This window comes from Notechis scutatus, chromosome Z (genome assembly GCF_049901735.1).
Source record: "Notechis scutatus isolate UNSWTSFEM ecotype Mainland chromosome Z, rNotScu1.2, whole genome shotgun sequence".
NCBI classification, from domain to species: Eukaryota; Metazoa; Chordata; class Lepidosauria; order Squamata; family Elapidae; genus Notechis; species Notechis scutatus.
In genome coordinates, this window is record NC_142025.1 from 89,022,385 (window position 1) to 89,037,686 (window position 15,302).

Consider the following 15,302-nt stretch of genomic DNA (forward strand, 5'->3'; position numbering starts at 1 on the left):
TGTTGTCCTTTTGCTCATAATTCAGTTTCCCCCAACACTGACGAGTTCCAAACTTAAAAGTTCCAGATAGCACAAGTACTGGATTGAAATTATGGGGCTTATGGCCAAGCACATCTGAAAGGTGATAAGTGTTGAGAAAGCTGTTGTATCTGTATTATTGTCAATCTAATTAAGAAGTGTTTATATCTGGAATGTGTTTTCCTAAATAATTTTTTCCAGTATTCAAAAAATTATTTCCTTCTGTATTTCACACACCATTTTATTTGTTTTCCCCATATGATTCAGCCTCTTATGCCTTGTTTGCTGCCCTCTTGCATGTTATTCTCTGTTCTTAAGGGTTATTCGGATAGTGACATATCCATGTTCCAGTGTCCTCTGTCTTCTGCTGAGCAACTATCCTAGGAAGATTACATTTGGGGTGCCACTTTGTGTATAAGAAATAGTAGCTAATTTTTTTAAAAAAATGAGGAAGGAAGTCTTCTATAGCCTTAACTTAGGAAAAGTTCTAAATTCATTGCATTAAAATTCATGCAAGATTTTATTTAATAATGAGTGCTCTTACAGAGCATTTTGTATTTCCTGGGCATTTCATATAATGACAGCACAGGAATCTTCACAAATGTTTCATGTGTGAGACATGTCCATACTGCCTGCTATTTAAGATTGCTTAGGATGGAGGTGAACTTCAAACTGGAAACTTTCCCTCTCATACTCTTTACCTACTATTGCAACAACAACAAAATACCTATTTTGCTCTAGGTAATCCTTTACCCCACACATACCTTTTTTTTTTTTTTATTTGCAGGTATGAACATCATAAACACGAATGCATTCCTGGCAGCTGACATAACAGCACCAGTGGAAGATGCAATGGCATTTCTCTTTCCTTTTCTCTGTCCTAGTGTTATGGCCACGGCCACAGCAGAGTAAATCACACCCATCAATCCCATGTGAGGTCACATTGCACATCCTGTCCCTTGTACCAAATGACCCAGTCTCAGGGTTGGGTTCACAGAAATTGGGTGAATTCTCGTAATAGACCAAGTCACGCTCTGTTGGTGGCTTAAAGAGGGCATACTTGGCACGCAGTGTCTCCACCCAACCACGGGATTCCCGATGCTTCTCTACCACCATCTCTGAAGCACTGTCATACTTGTCCTTCAAGTAGTCACCAATGGCCCGGAAGTCTGGCTGGGCCCACCAGCATGTTTTAACCTCACAGCTGCCAGACAAGCCATGGCATTTGCATTTTAAATGCATGTGATCCAAGATAGTCTGCAAAAGAAAACAAAAAAAATCAGGCGGGTCAAGCTTTTAGGATTTCTTCTATACAATTTTCATTAGAACAATTTTGTCCTTATAGCCTTTTGACCTGCCAATAAAAAGACAAACATACCTGTCCTTTCTTCTAGAGAAGTAACTTTAGTTTAACCAATGATTGTTAATCATGCTGTTAGGATATTGCATAGTTCTTAAACAGAACTATGTTATTTTAAGAATTTATAATGAATTGGGATAGCATGAATTTAGGAACATAATAAAAAAATGCATCCTTCTCCAAGTACATGCCATCTAGAAAGTGTTAAAACTCAAATCTTCATCAGACAGCATGGCTGTGTTGACAAGGGGTGATGGAAATTGTAGTCACTACAACCTGCCTGGAAATGCAGGCAATCATTCTTTTATCATGATAGTTTAAGCAAATGCCTCAGGAATTTGGATCAGCCAAAATGTAATTGATCTCTTTAACTGGATAGTCCGCTTGCCTGAGCCATCAAATACACATCTATCTACCTTCTTTTTCCTAATCTCCAGATAATACTACTACTTAGAAAGCACTATGGGCATACAGTTGCCCTCAGGGCAGAGGGTTTTATGTGTTTTCTCTCTGTTTCTTGATGGGCCATGAGCCATGGGTGACAAGGGGAAGAAGATGATTGAATGACAAGCCTTGAGTGGCTGCAGCTGATAAGGAGAAAAGAGGAAGAAGTCTCTATCTGTCCATTGAATGAAGCCATCAACAGTGCTTTAGTCTGGATCAGAGGGCTGCTGAGATTTGGGTTCTTGGGCTAGCCAACTTTCCAGCAGTGAATCCCCAGAAATGCAGGGCAAAAAAAGGATTTTTTTTTCAGAAGAATATAAAGAGGGGAGCCACTCACTGTTCTTCCAGCTTCATTATTGTGCCTGTTCATGGCAGAGCGAGCATCTGGACGGTTTTCTCGGGCATCTGCAAACTCTCGTGAGACAAGCACCCCAAAGTCAGCATCTTCACTGCAGCCTCCCCATTTCCATCCTTCGCCAGGTGGTCCCTTATGGTGTGAGTCACAGCCACAAATGGTGGAAGTACCTTCAGCACATGAGCGTGTGACAGCAAATGCCACACCAGCAGAGGCAATGGCGTGCACAAAAGCTGATTCTCGGGTGGCTGCAAAAGAGAGGGTGGAAAGACCCAATTTATTTACTAGCACTCAATGATCAAAACCATTCCATGGTATAACAAAAAATATGGGAATATGAACAATTAAAAGATAAAGTAATTCAATTTATAACTATATAGCACCAGAAGTCCTAGGTTAAGTTCAGCATTACACTTAAGTGATCCTCACAGCCATTGCTATTGAACAGAATGTAGCAATTGTCTTGCTTATTTCAGACATGAAAATTACTTTTTTCCTGGACCAATTGAAGCTCTTATGTAGCAAAGATGGTATTATAACAGAGCACCAAGGTTAGTATATGGGTAAGATGACCCAGTGAATATGTTCTGTGCAAAACAGAACAATAAACAGTCTTCTGCAAATAACTGGATCAGTCATTTACACCCCAACATTAAATGTGTGTGTAGACGTTGCTTTTATATTTTTGTCTGGCTTTGTCGTTTCATTAATTTTAATAAAGTATTAGCTGAGTTGACTTGACACATTGCATTAAGCCGGAGCCCAAGTCATAAATCAGAAGAAGCGCCCCTTTAAAAGAGGAAGAGAAGAAAAAGGAGAAGACAATGGCTATCATTCTGCCCATTCTGACTTGGTTTTGAAGAGTCTTCTGGCCCTTTGAGGTTAGTTTTTAAAATAAGTGTCGAAAAGTGGCGTTTATAATTTAAATAATTGTTCTCAATGAAGGTTTGAACAGGACAATAAGTAATGCAGCAATGCCACGGGGAGGCTCCAGTGAGGTAAATGGTTCTTCTGCTCTGAAAAGGAAGAGTAATGGGAGAATGTGACTCTGTTTTTCATTAGGCAGAGCTTTAGGATTGGGAATGAACCAGAGTAACTGGATCTGGGATGCTATCTTCAGAGTGGGAATTACCCAGAGTGGGTAATTCAAAACTCTCCTGGAGCCTGTGTATATGGAAGGATCAACCCCCATCCCACTGCCCCCCTGTCAATTATACCCTGGAATTCTCTCTTAGATGGGAAGAGGGGGCTAGTGATGGCTGGGAGAGGTTTCTCAGTGATAAAACCGAAGTTCTCAGAGGCATCAAGGGGGCAAGGGGGGAGCCGAGCTTGGGTGGATTAGGGACTCTTGACAGAACTTCACTGTCATAGCCTCCTATCCAGACCCTGTTACCTGCTGGGACACTCGATTTGCCATTGTTTGTGGAGTGTCACACTGTATTACCCACATAATGTGGAATGTTTCCGCCAGGCGCGATGGTGCCCATGCTGGCATTCTCTGCGGCCACCCCTTGGCAACGGGGCCTGTGCTCACCCTGCCCTGCCATCCCCCTGAGAGCCCACCAGTCAGGCTCGGAAATCTCTATTGAGTCCTCTAATGCTGTTTCTCCCCTCCTGAGCTCTAAGTGGCCAAAGGGCGTGTGAATGGTGCAGGGTTGTGAAGCAGTTCGAGGCCAGGAATGATATCCCTTGCTCTGGTGCACAGTGGGGATTGCAGCTTAGCTCTTTTCTCTTGCCCATAAGCTCATTTTCTCTCCCTCCCCACCGACTGTGCTGCCTTGAAATCTCTGCCATTTAGATCCCAGCTCCTCTTTAAATGCAAATTTGTCATCTGTGTCACAGCTGAAAAACACTGCTGGGTTATCACAATGCTGTAGGCCATTTGCAGCCTGCAAAGCCAAGCAGTCTCCTCAAAATACAGAGGCCCTCGAGATACAGGTTTTGTTGTACTTATTTGTTCCACAGAAATGTGGGCAGGCTCCTTTCCTCAATTTGCTATGGAATTCTAAAACAATTATCTGTAAAAATAGGTTACACATTTTAACTTCCCTGCATACCATATGACCCAAGTTTTTTTTTTTTTTACACACCCCACCCACACCTCAACCCTTTCACCTGTCTTTTTATTTTCTTAGGCTGAGCATTTTCTGAGGAGAGAATCTTGTGTAGGGCTCACATATTTGCCGGTTGCCCTATACAAAACAAATCATCACACAGGAAAAATAAGTCACATGTGCATTCAAGGATTTGTGTTGTTTAGTTATATCAACATAACTTTATTGCACTGAGAAATATATGCATATTAATCTGCACCTCCACACTAAAATAAATTTACCCTTTTAGTGAAAAGCAAGTCATCCAAACAGTTAGTTCTTAGATGCCAATCAGCTATTAGTGTACTAAGGAGGACGCGTTGCTCAGCCTTTTCTTTCTGGATTCAAAGCACAGAATAATTCTTACTGCATTGCTTTCCAGATCAGATGGAGCCTTGTCTTAATGAAAAGAATGTAACTAAATTGGAGCTCCTTATTCATTCAGCCAAAACAAAACAAGTAATGTATGTCTATTAAATATAGTTAATTTACTACCTCAGATCTTGTAAATAGCAACATTCACATAATGATGTTATACATAATAGTTCCTGGATGTGATTATTCTAAAGAAGTTCTGTTTTTTAAATGTTTGAAATGAATCGACTTGACAGCCATTTTGTTGTAATGGTTAAGGCATTGGCCTAGAAACTGGGAGATTGTGCATTTTAGTCCCATCTTAGGCCAAAAGCCAGCTGGTTGGTCCAGTCACTCACTCTTCATATAGGAAGGAGGAAATGACAAGCCATTTTTTGGAAAAGCTTACCAAGAAAATTTCCCTAAGCAGTCGCCAGAAGTCAAAACACTGAGTAGGTGTTGGTGTGTGTGTAAACAAGTAAATCATTTAATAATGCTTCTGAAAAAATGTAAGTACTTAGTGCTTACATGATTTTGCCAAAAAAACTAATATGAATATGTTTATTTAGTGATTGAAAGTCGAGATAGATTTTATTCAAAGAACTAACAAAGAGAATCACATATTTGGAATTTGAGTTCCAGCCAGGAACATAAGAATTATCCAAGTAACATCATAAAATGTAATGTGTGCTCATTCAAAATATTTTTTTTTAATTCACAATTGATAAAACCAAAATATTTAGTTGTCATAAACATTTGCTTAATTAAGCGAATTTACCCATTTCTATCATCAGAGCTCTATAGTTTACATTTTTCCAGGTCTTTTTCCTCTGTTCTTCTACCCACCCCAGGTATTGCCATGTCTATAAAAATTATTGCTATCTTTTCCATTGCTTTATATATAGCACATTATAGTGTTCTAGATCGTGATCAATTTCTGTGTTAAAATCCCACTTTTTTAAAAAAACACCCTTTTCAGTAATTTTCTCAGTTGTCTGAAGAAAACATATTCAGTAAACTCAGAAATTTTAGCAAAAATAATAATCCCTCATTCTTTGGGCCTTGCAATTCTATTCATTTTCTTTGAACTGCTGGAATACAACTGAAGTGAAATGAAGTTCTGACAAAATGGTAAGTTCTTACAAGTAGGACAATTTTATTTTAAGATATCTCGCTTCCCACTTGGGAAATGTAGATAAACACTGTAGAAAAGAAAAGAAACAAACAAACAAAAGAAACCTTGGAGTTATGACTTGCACTTACTTTGAGAGACTTGGCTCTGGTTGTGCAATAACTGAATAATAGGCTTCTCTTTCTCCCTTTGAAAATATATTTGGGAATATGTTACCATCCTCTTAATAATTTTTTTTCTGACATATATGTTTCCTTTAATTTGTTCAGGAGTATAATTTACTACAATATGGAACTGAATTCACATGAAACATTAGAATTCAATTTATAGAATTCATATTAAGACTTTAGTATGACCTAAGCATGAACATATGCAACTATTTTAAGTGCCTGGATGGTACAGTGGTTAGAATGCAGTACTGCAGGCTACTTCTGCTGACCACCGGCTGCCAGCAGTTTGACAGTTTGGGTCTCACCAGCTCAAAGCTGATTCAGCCTTCTTCCGAGTTCGGTAAAATGAGGACCCAGTTTGTTGGGGGCAATATGCTGACTCTGTAAACCACTTAGAGAGGTCTGTAAAGCACCGTGGAGCAGTACATAAGTCTAAGTACTATTGCTATTTTAAAAGAGTCTGAGTTCATAAATTACACTATGTCATACAATGCTTTGGTTTTAGTATATTATGTATTAAGCCATTTGTGGGTTACAAGCCAATATTTGTGATTTAACATGCAGAATTAATTAAATCACAATGACTTATTCAACCAAGTCAACTATGGCTAATCACAGTATGTATTTGGGGGGAGGGGGGTTCTTATGCTTATCTAACAATTTTTTACTTTGGTGGAATTGATTCTCCAAATGTCAGAGTCTTTTTCAGTCCTGACCCTACAATATTTCTAATACTTGGAAAACACAGAAACTATGCTTCCAGCATGTAAAACATATAACCTAATGTTCCTCTTCCCCCACCCCCAGCATACCCTGTGTTATACCTTTATCTAGAACAGGCCCAAAAATAGCCAAGCTGTCATCAATGGTTGTGCAATTCCAACGTCTCCCCCGGAACTGATGTTGGCACTCTTGAATTCCCAACTTCACACCTTCAGCCACACTAGGCATGATCTCAATGTAGTTTCGGCAGAAGCGAAGCTGCTTAGGCACTAAGCCAGGAATGGAACCACAGAGAATTGGTTGGGAGCCCAGGGATGTATATTGCTGGCCTAATGCAAGGGACCTGCATGGAGAGAATAGATACAGTCTAAAGTGCACTGGGTCTCCAACAAGTCAATTTCCACCAACCTATGTTTGTCCAAAGTGGATCTCACATAATTCATAGATTCTGCCCTTGAAAAATATAATGATTACCACATTTTCTTCTAGATAGTAATTAGGTGAGAGGGTTAAACTCAGAAATAATTGGTTTATCTGTACCATAACTATGTCAGTCAAATGCTTCCTTCTTCAACTATTTCTACTCAAAGATTTGTTAGATTTAATTTTGCATAATATAGATGCATTCTAGCATAGAATTGGTAATTTACATACTGACCCAGGATAACTTGTTTAAAATATCTCATTTGTCTTTTAACTTTTTTCAAATGAATATATTTAAGTAGGCGATATGTGGTTTTCAATATACTGTTGAAAATGCTCTTATCATTCCTTACTGTTGGTTGAATTAAATAACACTGGAATTCAACACTGGATTACAACTCATTGCCTTTGCAACCGTAACCCATTGGAGGTAGGCAGATAATTAATTAACAATTTATTCTGCTGAATTTTTTCCCTGAAAATTCTTTAAAGTGAAAATTATGAAAAACAGGAAAGGAGAAATAGGAACTGATCTAGTTGATTGGAAACAAGCAATAAGAAATTAAATAAAACAAGAGACAAATTAAATTTGGAATATAAAATTAAAGATGTAATTATAGATACCACAGAAGAATCAGAAAAATATTCAGAATATTCATAGTGATATTCATAGAAAAAAATTCTAACAGCATATGTTAGCATATGTGTATGATTTGGTTTGTATTGTTGACTGTTCAATACCTTTTTCATTTTTGGCCAGAGAATTACCTTGTGTTAAATCCCAAACCATGCTTCTGTTAATATGTTTGAAACACATTCTGTGGAAAAGTTGCCATTTAATTTTACACCACTGACTTAGAATAGCGTTATCCAATCCACATTGGCTAAATGTGTTGGGAATTGATCTCAAACTATCTTGAGTTAATGTGGAAATATCCCAATTTGGCTGGGATAAAATTTATATTTGATACCAATGCCCTGCCTGCCGAATTTCACAGTCAGAGAAGCATTAATTCTGCATAAGTGGTTCATGCCAAAAAATAATTATATAAATTATATAAACAATTATATAAACAAATTATCAAAACTCTATTATAGCACAGCATAAAGTTCAAAGTGCTCCCCTCTCTTTTAGATGGCTTAAATTCTATCATTCGAAATATTTTTCTTAAAACCTGGAGGCACCATTACTGAAGAATTATAAGATGTTACTTTTGAATGAGATCACTGTTATCTCTTCTTTGATTTATGGTTTGTCCCATTAATGAATGCAATTTTATTTGTTAGATTTATATTCTGCCTCTTCCCCAGGAACAAAATGTGTCTTATCTAAGAATCTCCTTTCATTTTATATCTACCACAAGGATTCTGCATGGTAGGTTGAGCTGAGACTGAGTGAGTTCCCATGACTAAAGAGAGACTTTTACCAGCCCTAATCCAACACCATAATCACAATGTCTCATTGGTTCTCAATGGATAATATTATCACCACTAAATTATCTTTTTAGCCTTACTATGAAATCAACATATTAATCTGCTGATCTTTAGCAAGAGCACTTAGACTTATGTACTGCTTTACAGTGCATTACAGCCCCCTTAAGAGGTTTACAGAGTCAGCATATTGCCCCCAACAATCTGGGTCCTCATTTTACCCACCTCAGAAGGATGGTAGGCTGAGTCAACCTTGAGCCTGGTGAGATTTCAACTGCCAAACTGCAGGCAACCATCAGCCAGCAGAAGTAGCCTGCATTCTAACCACTGCACCACCATGGCTCATTTACTTTCTTAAATTTGCTTATTTGCACAGATATAGGCAGAAAATATTAGAATTACACATTCATTTCATAGGATATGATGGCAAAGCTTAGGTAGTATGAGTGGTACTTTAAAAAATATATTTGTGAAACAGGGCATGTCCCTCCTACCAATCCTCTCGAATGCACAGAGGGCCTTGTGGTACATGGGCGAGCAAATAAGTTAGCATAACAGGAATTCTTTTTAAAAAAAGACAAATAAGTTAATATGGCATAGGTTTTGTATAAAAAAATCAGATAATCTAATAAAATTAACCCTTTCTTCTTCATTCCCTATTGAACAAAGGAACCTTGTGTAACTGCCTCTATTCATGGTCAGCTTCCAACTTTCATATTCTTCACCTGCTTTTCTGCTGCCAGAATATGGGCTATAAATTCTCCTCTCTCCCTATGGAAATATTCTACCCCCCTACATGTACACATACAGGTGGTCCTCGACTTATGACCACAGTTGAGCCCAAAATTTCTATAGATAAGCAAAACAATTTTACGACCATTCTTGCTGCAGTTGTTAAGTGAATCACTGCAGTTGTTAAGTTAGTAACATGGTTGTTAAGTGAATCTAGCTTCACCATTGACTTTGCTTGTCAGAAGGTCACAAAAGGTGATCATATGACTCTGGGACACTGTAACCGTCATAAATATGAACCAGTTACCAAGTGTGTGAATTTTGATCACATGATCATGGGAAGGCTGCAATGGACATAAGTATGAAAAATTGTGGTAAGTCACTTTTTTCAGTGTTGTAACATCGAACTGTCACCAAATGAACTGTTGTAAGTCAAGAACTACCTGTACTATATATTATCATTAATCCTTAAAGGCCCCAGTGTATGTTGATGGCATTAATACTTAATCCTAGTAAGGTGCTGCTTTCCTAACTACATGGCCAGTGGGTTCATAGTAACACACCTGCTGTACTTGGGTGTCCTATAGAGCAGGGATCTCTCCAACCTGGGCACTTCAACTCCCAGAATTCCTCAGCCAACTTTGCTCCAAGTCCACAAGTCTTAAAGTTGCCAAGGTTGGAGACCCCTGATATAGAGCATAATGAATAATGTGTTTAAACATTTGAAAAAGTCATTTTGTTAATTGTTTAAAAAGGATGAATGTTTATAACTGTCAACAGTGGTGTCCCCCAAGGCAGTGTTCTAGGACCAACTTTTTTCATACTCTACATAAATGACCTCTGTGATCATATCAAGAGCAACTGCATTCTCTTCGCTGATGATGTAAAGCTATTCAACACCACAGACAACACTGCGACCCTTCAAAAAGACCTTGACTATGTATCAGAATCAAACAAATGGCAACTTCAAATCTCAACAAATAAATGCTCTGTCCTACATATTGGCAAAAAAATCAGAAAATAAAATACAGGCTGAATAGTCAAAACCTTGTTGATGATCCAAACTCTGTCAAAGACCTTGGAGTACTCATCTCAAATGACCTAAGTGCTAGAGCCCACTGTAACTACATAGCCAAAAAGACAATAAGAGTTGTTAACCTAATCCTGCGTAGCTTTTTCTCCGGTAATATTACACTAATAACTAGAGCATACAAAACATTTGCTAGACCAATACTCGAATATAGTTCATCAGTCTGGAACCCACATTACATATCTGATATTAACACAGTTGAGAAAATCCAGAAATATTTCACAAGAAGAGTTCTCCACTCCTCTACTCATTGCAGAATACCTTACGCCACCAGACTTGAAATTCTAGACCTAGAAAACCTAGAACTATGCTGCCTTCGGTCCGATCTAAATATAGTATATAAAATCATACATTGCAATGTCCTACCTGTCAATGAATACTTCAGCTTCAACTATAACAACACAATAGCAAACAATAGATACAAACTCAAGGTTAATCGCACCAAACTTGATTGCAGGAAATACGACTTCAGCAACAGAGTGGTCAATGTCCTGAATACTCTACCTGACTCCGTGGTTTTTTTTCCCCAAACCCTAAAACCTTTAACCTTAGACTGTCTACTATTGACCTCACCCCTTTCCTAAGCGGCCTGTAGGGGGCGTGCATAAGCACACCAACGTGCCTACCGTCCCTGTCCTATTGTTTCTTTTATATTTTTTAAATTTTTCTTATATGTATCCATGTATTCATAACTATGTTTTTACTTATACCTATTATCTTGTAAGCAATTGACAAATTAAAAACAACAAACCTTGGGCTGGTCAGTTTTCTTGCAAAGGGAGCTATCCAAGAAAAAGTGCTGAATCTGAGTTTCTGTGGTTTAGTACCTGCAGATGAATTTTATTACCTCGATGTGCTGCATGGTCTGACCTAGGAAAGCCTTTGTGACTTATGATCAATTTAAATTCATCAATTTTATTTTTTGATTCAATCTTTCCTACCCAGATGTTCATGATATGTGATGAATTGCAATTTGTGTCCTCTCTAGTCAACATAGATTTTAGAGCTGTCACCCAAATCCGAAAAGCATTTCTAACAATTGTGGAACAAATGGATGGATAGTGAGAAGGGCCTCTAAACCCATTGTCTTAAATTCAAACATAGAATCTAAGGACAATAGGAAAAATAATGAAAGAGATAATTAAAGAAAAGAAAATTAATAATCTCACCACCTACATTTGGAGAGAAATGTGTAGTCTTGTTTGCAGGTGGAAGACTAAAATATCATAAGCCTGATTTATATTGAGAAACATTAATCACTCCCCTATAAAGAAAGGGTAGAAATACAGCTGTTGGCAAGCATTTGTATTTCCAAATATTATCAAATAAGTTTGATGCAGATGAGTTTGTGGTAACCAAGGAGATGCAATTGTTTGAGGGCTCTTGGACAAATTTTAAGGTTTGACCCCATGTCCCCAATGCTTGTTGCTAGTAGGGAGGGGCTTGCCTATTCACTAAAGGGCTCCCCCACATAAGCATGTCCAGTCATAAAATATCCATTTAGTAGAGAGCAATGGTAATATCGTTGCCTAAGAATTGGGGCCAAAGGCATTCTTAGAAAACAAAGTGGTAGAAATTAACACTTTATCTTTCAGCCAATCTGCAAGTGGCAACTTTCTATTTTTTTTTTTTTTTTTGCTATCCAAAATTAAAATCAATTATTAGCAAACCAAAAGACCAAAGAATGTTATGTAGTGCCTATTACAGTATAAACATATTGATTATTCCTATCTTACACTTCTACTCAAAAAGATTTTTTACCGGGAAAGAGTTTTTTGGCTATCCAGAGTATTCTCAGCACTAATCTGGGATGAGCAAGTGCCAGCTCTTCCAGGCAGTTCAGACAAGTAACCAAAATCGTAAAAACTATTGTAATACTTAACTTTATTGTAAGGTTGCAGTAACAGAGCCACGCAAATCTGAAAGCCCTTCTCTCCTTCCTTGCCTTAATTCCAGCAAACTAGAAAGGATCCCTTTGAGATGCTGTTTCTGCTCCCATTTCTTCTGTGGGCTAAGATATTTCTTGTCTGGCCACTGCCGAATCTGCAGCTCCTTTTCCACCTGTCTCCTAACATTACTTTCACAGGCCATTACAGCAGGTAATTCCCCATTTGCTACATAAATATAAAATGAATCGTTCCATTTCATTTTCATGTTTTACATGCCAGAACTATCACCTCTGAGAACCAATACAACATCATAAGTTTACTGTCCTTTGACCAGAATCAGTAATGTAGAATTAATGGCTTAGCTTCACAGCTTCTTGCCTGAATCACTAGCTCTCAGCATGTTTCACAGGATTACTACAAGGGAAAAAATTGAAAAACTGCATCCTGCGGCTTCTTGAAGGAAAGGAGGGATGCAGTCATAATAAATTATCAACTCCACTCACTTGTATTGTTGGTTCTGAATTGCTTTTACTCCTTGCTTCCTTTGGAGGGAAATACATGTATGCAGCTATAAACAGGCAAAGCACTTAGCCCTCCATCCTCCATAATACACAAGGTTTCCAACAAAGAAACAGAAAAATCAAGAACACAGATAGAAACATACTACATTAAAGAATCCCTGGAACTCAGAGAGCTAGTTTGGTACAATGGTTGAGGCAACAGGATAGAAACCAGTAGACTAATCCTGCCTTAGGTGTGAGAACTAGCTGGGTGGCTGTGGACCAGTCACTCGCTCTCAGCCAAATTCACTTCACAAGATTGTAATTGTGGAAAAAATAGGAGAAGGAAGAGTCATTATCTATGTTTGTCATTTGAGTTATTTATAAAAACAAAGGTGGGACATAAATAAATTCATATCATGGTAGGATAACTGTATTAGTCTTTGGAAGCCATATGTCAGAAGAAATTTTGTAACACCTTTTCAGATTAAATGTTTTATTAGTATATTTTTGTAACTATAACATCAGATGCATAATGTAATTAGGTCGTGAAAGCTTATAACTTTTAATCTGCTAGCCTGAAGGGTTATAACATATTCCTGATTTTCAGTAAACACACTGGCATTTCATTTCAACACACTAAGTTCTTTCTCCAATTCCTAGCAAATACTTGGGCAAAAAAGCATACCACACAAAAATAGAAAACAGATGGCTCAGGTACTCCAAAGTTGATAGGATATTTGCAGTAGTATGGTTAGCAATATTATGGATGTCTGAAAAACAAGTTAGGAATAGGTCAAACCAACCTTGTTGACCTGATTATATGTATGGTCTGGCTGATCATGACTAAGACATTATCTGTTTTACCAAGCCACAGAAGGTTCACACATAGTACAAAGCAAAAAGGCTTAGTATAATATGGAGTGGAATCATTGATTGAATTGAAATAAAACAGTAAGGTGTTTTTTACAAACAAATTATAAGCACATGGATTACAATGTAGGCAAAATGATCTGGTTCACACATATCCCATATCCCAAGACAAAGAATCTACAACATAATTTTGTGTGATGAGTTATTAGATCATGTATTGTATGCAGACGTAACCCAGCCAGAACAGAACAGAATTGGATACACAAGGAATTTGTCTCCAGTGCATAAACTCTCAGAATAATAATAATAATCATAATAAAGATATCAACAAGAGAAGGTAGTAGAAAAGGTGAAAAGGATAATAGCAATATAGCCATACTAAATGGATAAATATACTTAGGCATAAGACAGTACTGTGGGAATTAGATGTTCAGCAGAGTAAGAGCACAAGGGAAAAATTGTCTCCATATCTGCTTACAATGTGGATAATGCCCACCTTATTCCTTCTGGAACTGAAAAAAATTAATTAAATTAATTACAGTAGCTTCCCAATTTCATTCATCTGTGGCTTTTTTCCTTTTGCTCTCAAATGAGCATGGATTACATCAGCTGCTATCACACTTACCTTCTCTTCTTTAGTTTAATTCCTCCAATTGATATGTTTACATTGAGCTATTCATATCACAATCCCATGCAACCACATTTTCAGTCAAGAGGGAAGTCAACATTGGCAACTAGCCCTAAAGTATTAACATCAAGTGCCTGTCTGTCTAAATATACAAATGGCTTATATAAGTAAAACAGCCGTAACAAAACAAAGTACCTAGCAGCCTTCACTAATAAACCCAAGTTAAAACTTGTAAAATGGGAGACTGTAAACTTGTAAAGTGTGCAAAATATAAAAATTCTTGATATGTTTGAAAAGAATGAAATAAAATATAAAATACAGATGTTATTTGTATAATCTTAAGATTGTGACTTAAGGTTTCTAGGGTGCTTTTCTCTCACTTTTCCAGAATCGAATAGATTCACTCACATACATGAGAATATAATTTGATTTTGCCACCACAACGTTACATAATATTAGAGATCTAGAGTCTCTAAAATTAATTTCAGGATTGGCTCAGGTGGAATGAATGGAAATTCTGTTTCCATCATTTTACTTGTTGCTTGATACTGGGTACATATGTACCCTTTTTAAAGCACAGTTCAAAAGGAATCAGATTACACTTGCATAATCAGAATAATATTTTTGTTTGCATGGATTTAATTAAATATCCATCAGTAATCTGCATAAAAAGAGTAGCTAAAAACTGGAAGAAACTCCATATGTGGTGAGATCAAGAAGAAGTCCATAATAATTAAAATAATGTAACTGTACTGCTCTAGAAATAAAACCAAGGAGCTTTCATGGAACCTGAACATTACTGGAGAAATAGAAAATTTGAGAATTTCTCCCACTTGAATGCAGGGGAGTGTCAACAAATGCCATTGTCTGAACTTTATTATAAAAGTAAGCAGGACAGAACAAGAGGAGTGTCCAACGGCCTCAGATGTCTTAAGGACTTTCTAAAGCTTCTTTTCCTTGTGATCCTTTCTTTTCTCCCAGCTGAGAGTGCTCCTTATCTAAAGGGCAACCACAGGGGTTGATGGCATCCTTAACCCTAGTGGGCCGTTTCCTTGGCTACCTCATTAGAAGATGCTTAAATCCTCTT

General features: G+C 37.5%; 1 protein-coding gene across 1 annotated transcript in view; it reads right to left on the reverse strand.

Annotated features, from left to right (window-relative positions):
* Nucleotides 1-564: 564 nt before the first annotated feature.
* Nucleotides 565-15,302, reverse strand: part of WNT3 (Wnt family member 3) — a 30,138-nt gene continuing 15,400 nt past the window's right edge. Inside the window, exons 2-4 of the mRNA XM_026682799.2 lie at nt 6,751-6,992; nt 2,160-2,425; nt 565-1,275 (exon numbers count right to left, since the gene is read on the reverse strand). Coding sequence (XP_026538584.1) covers nt 796-1,275; nt 2,160-2,425; nt 6,751-6,992 — 988 coding nt within the window. The 3' untranslated portion in view covers nt 565-795. The remainder of the gene's footprint in view (nt 1,276-2,159; nt 2,426-6,750; nt 6,993-15,302) is intronic.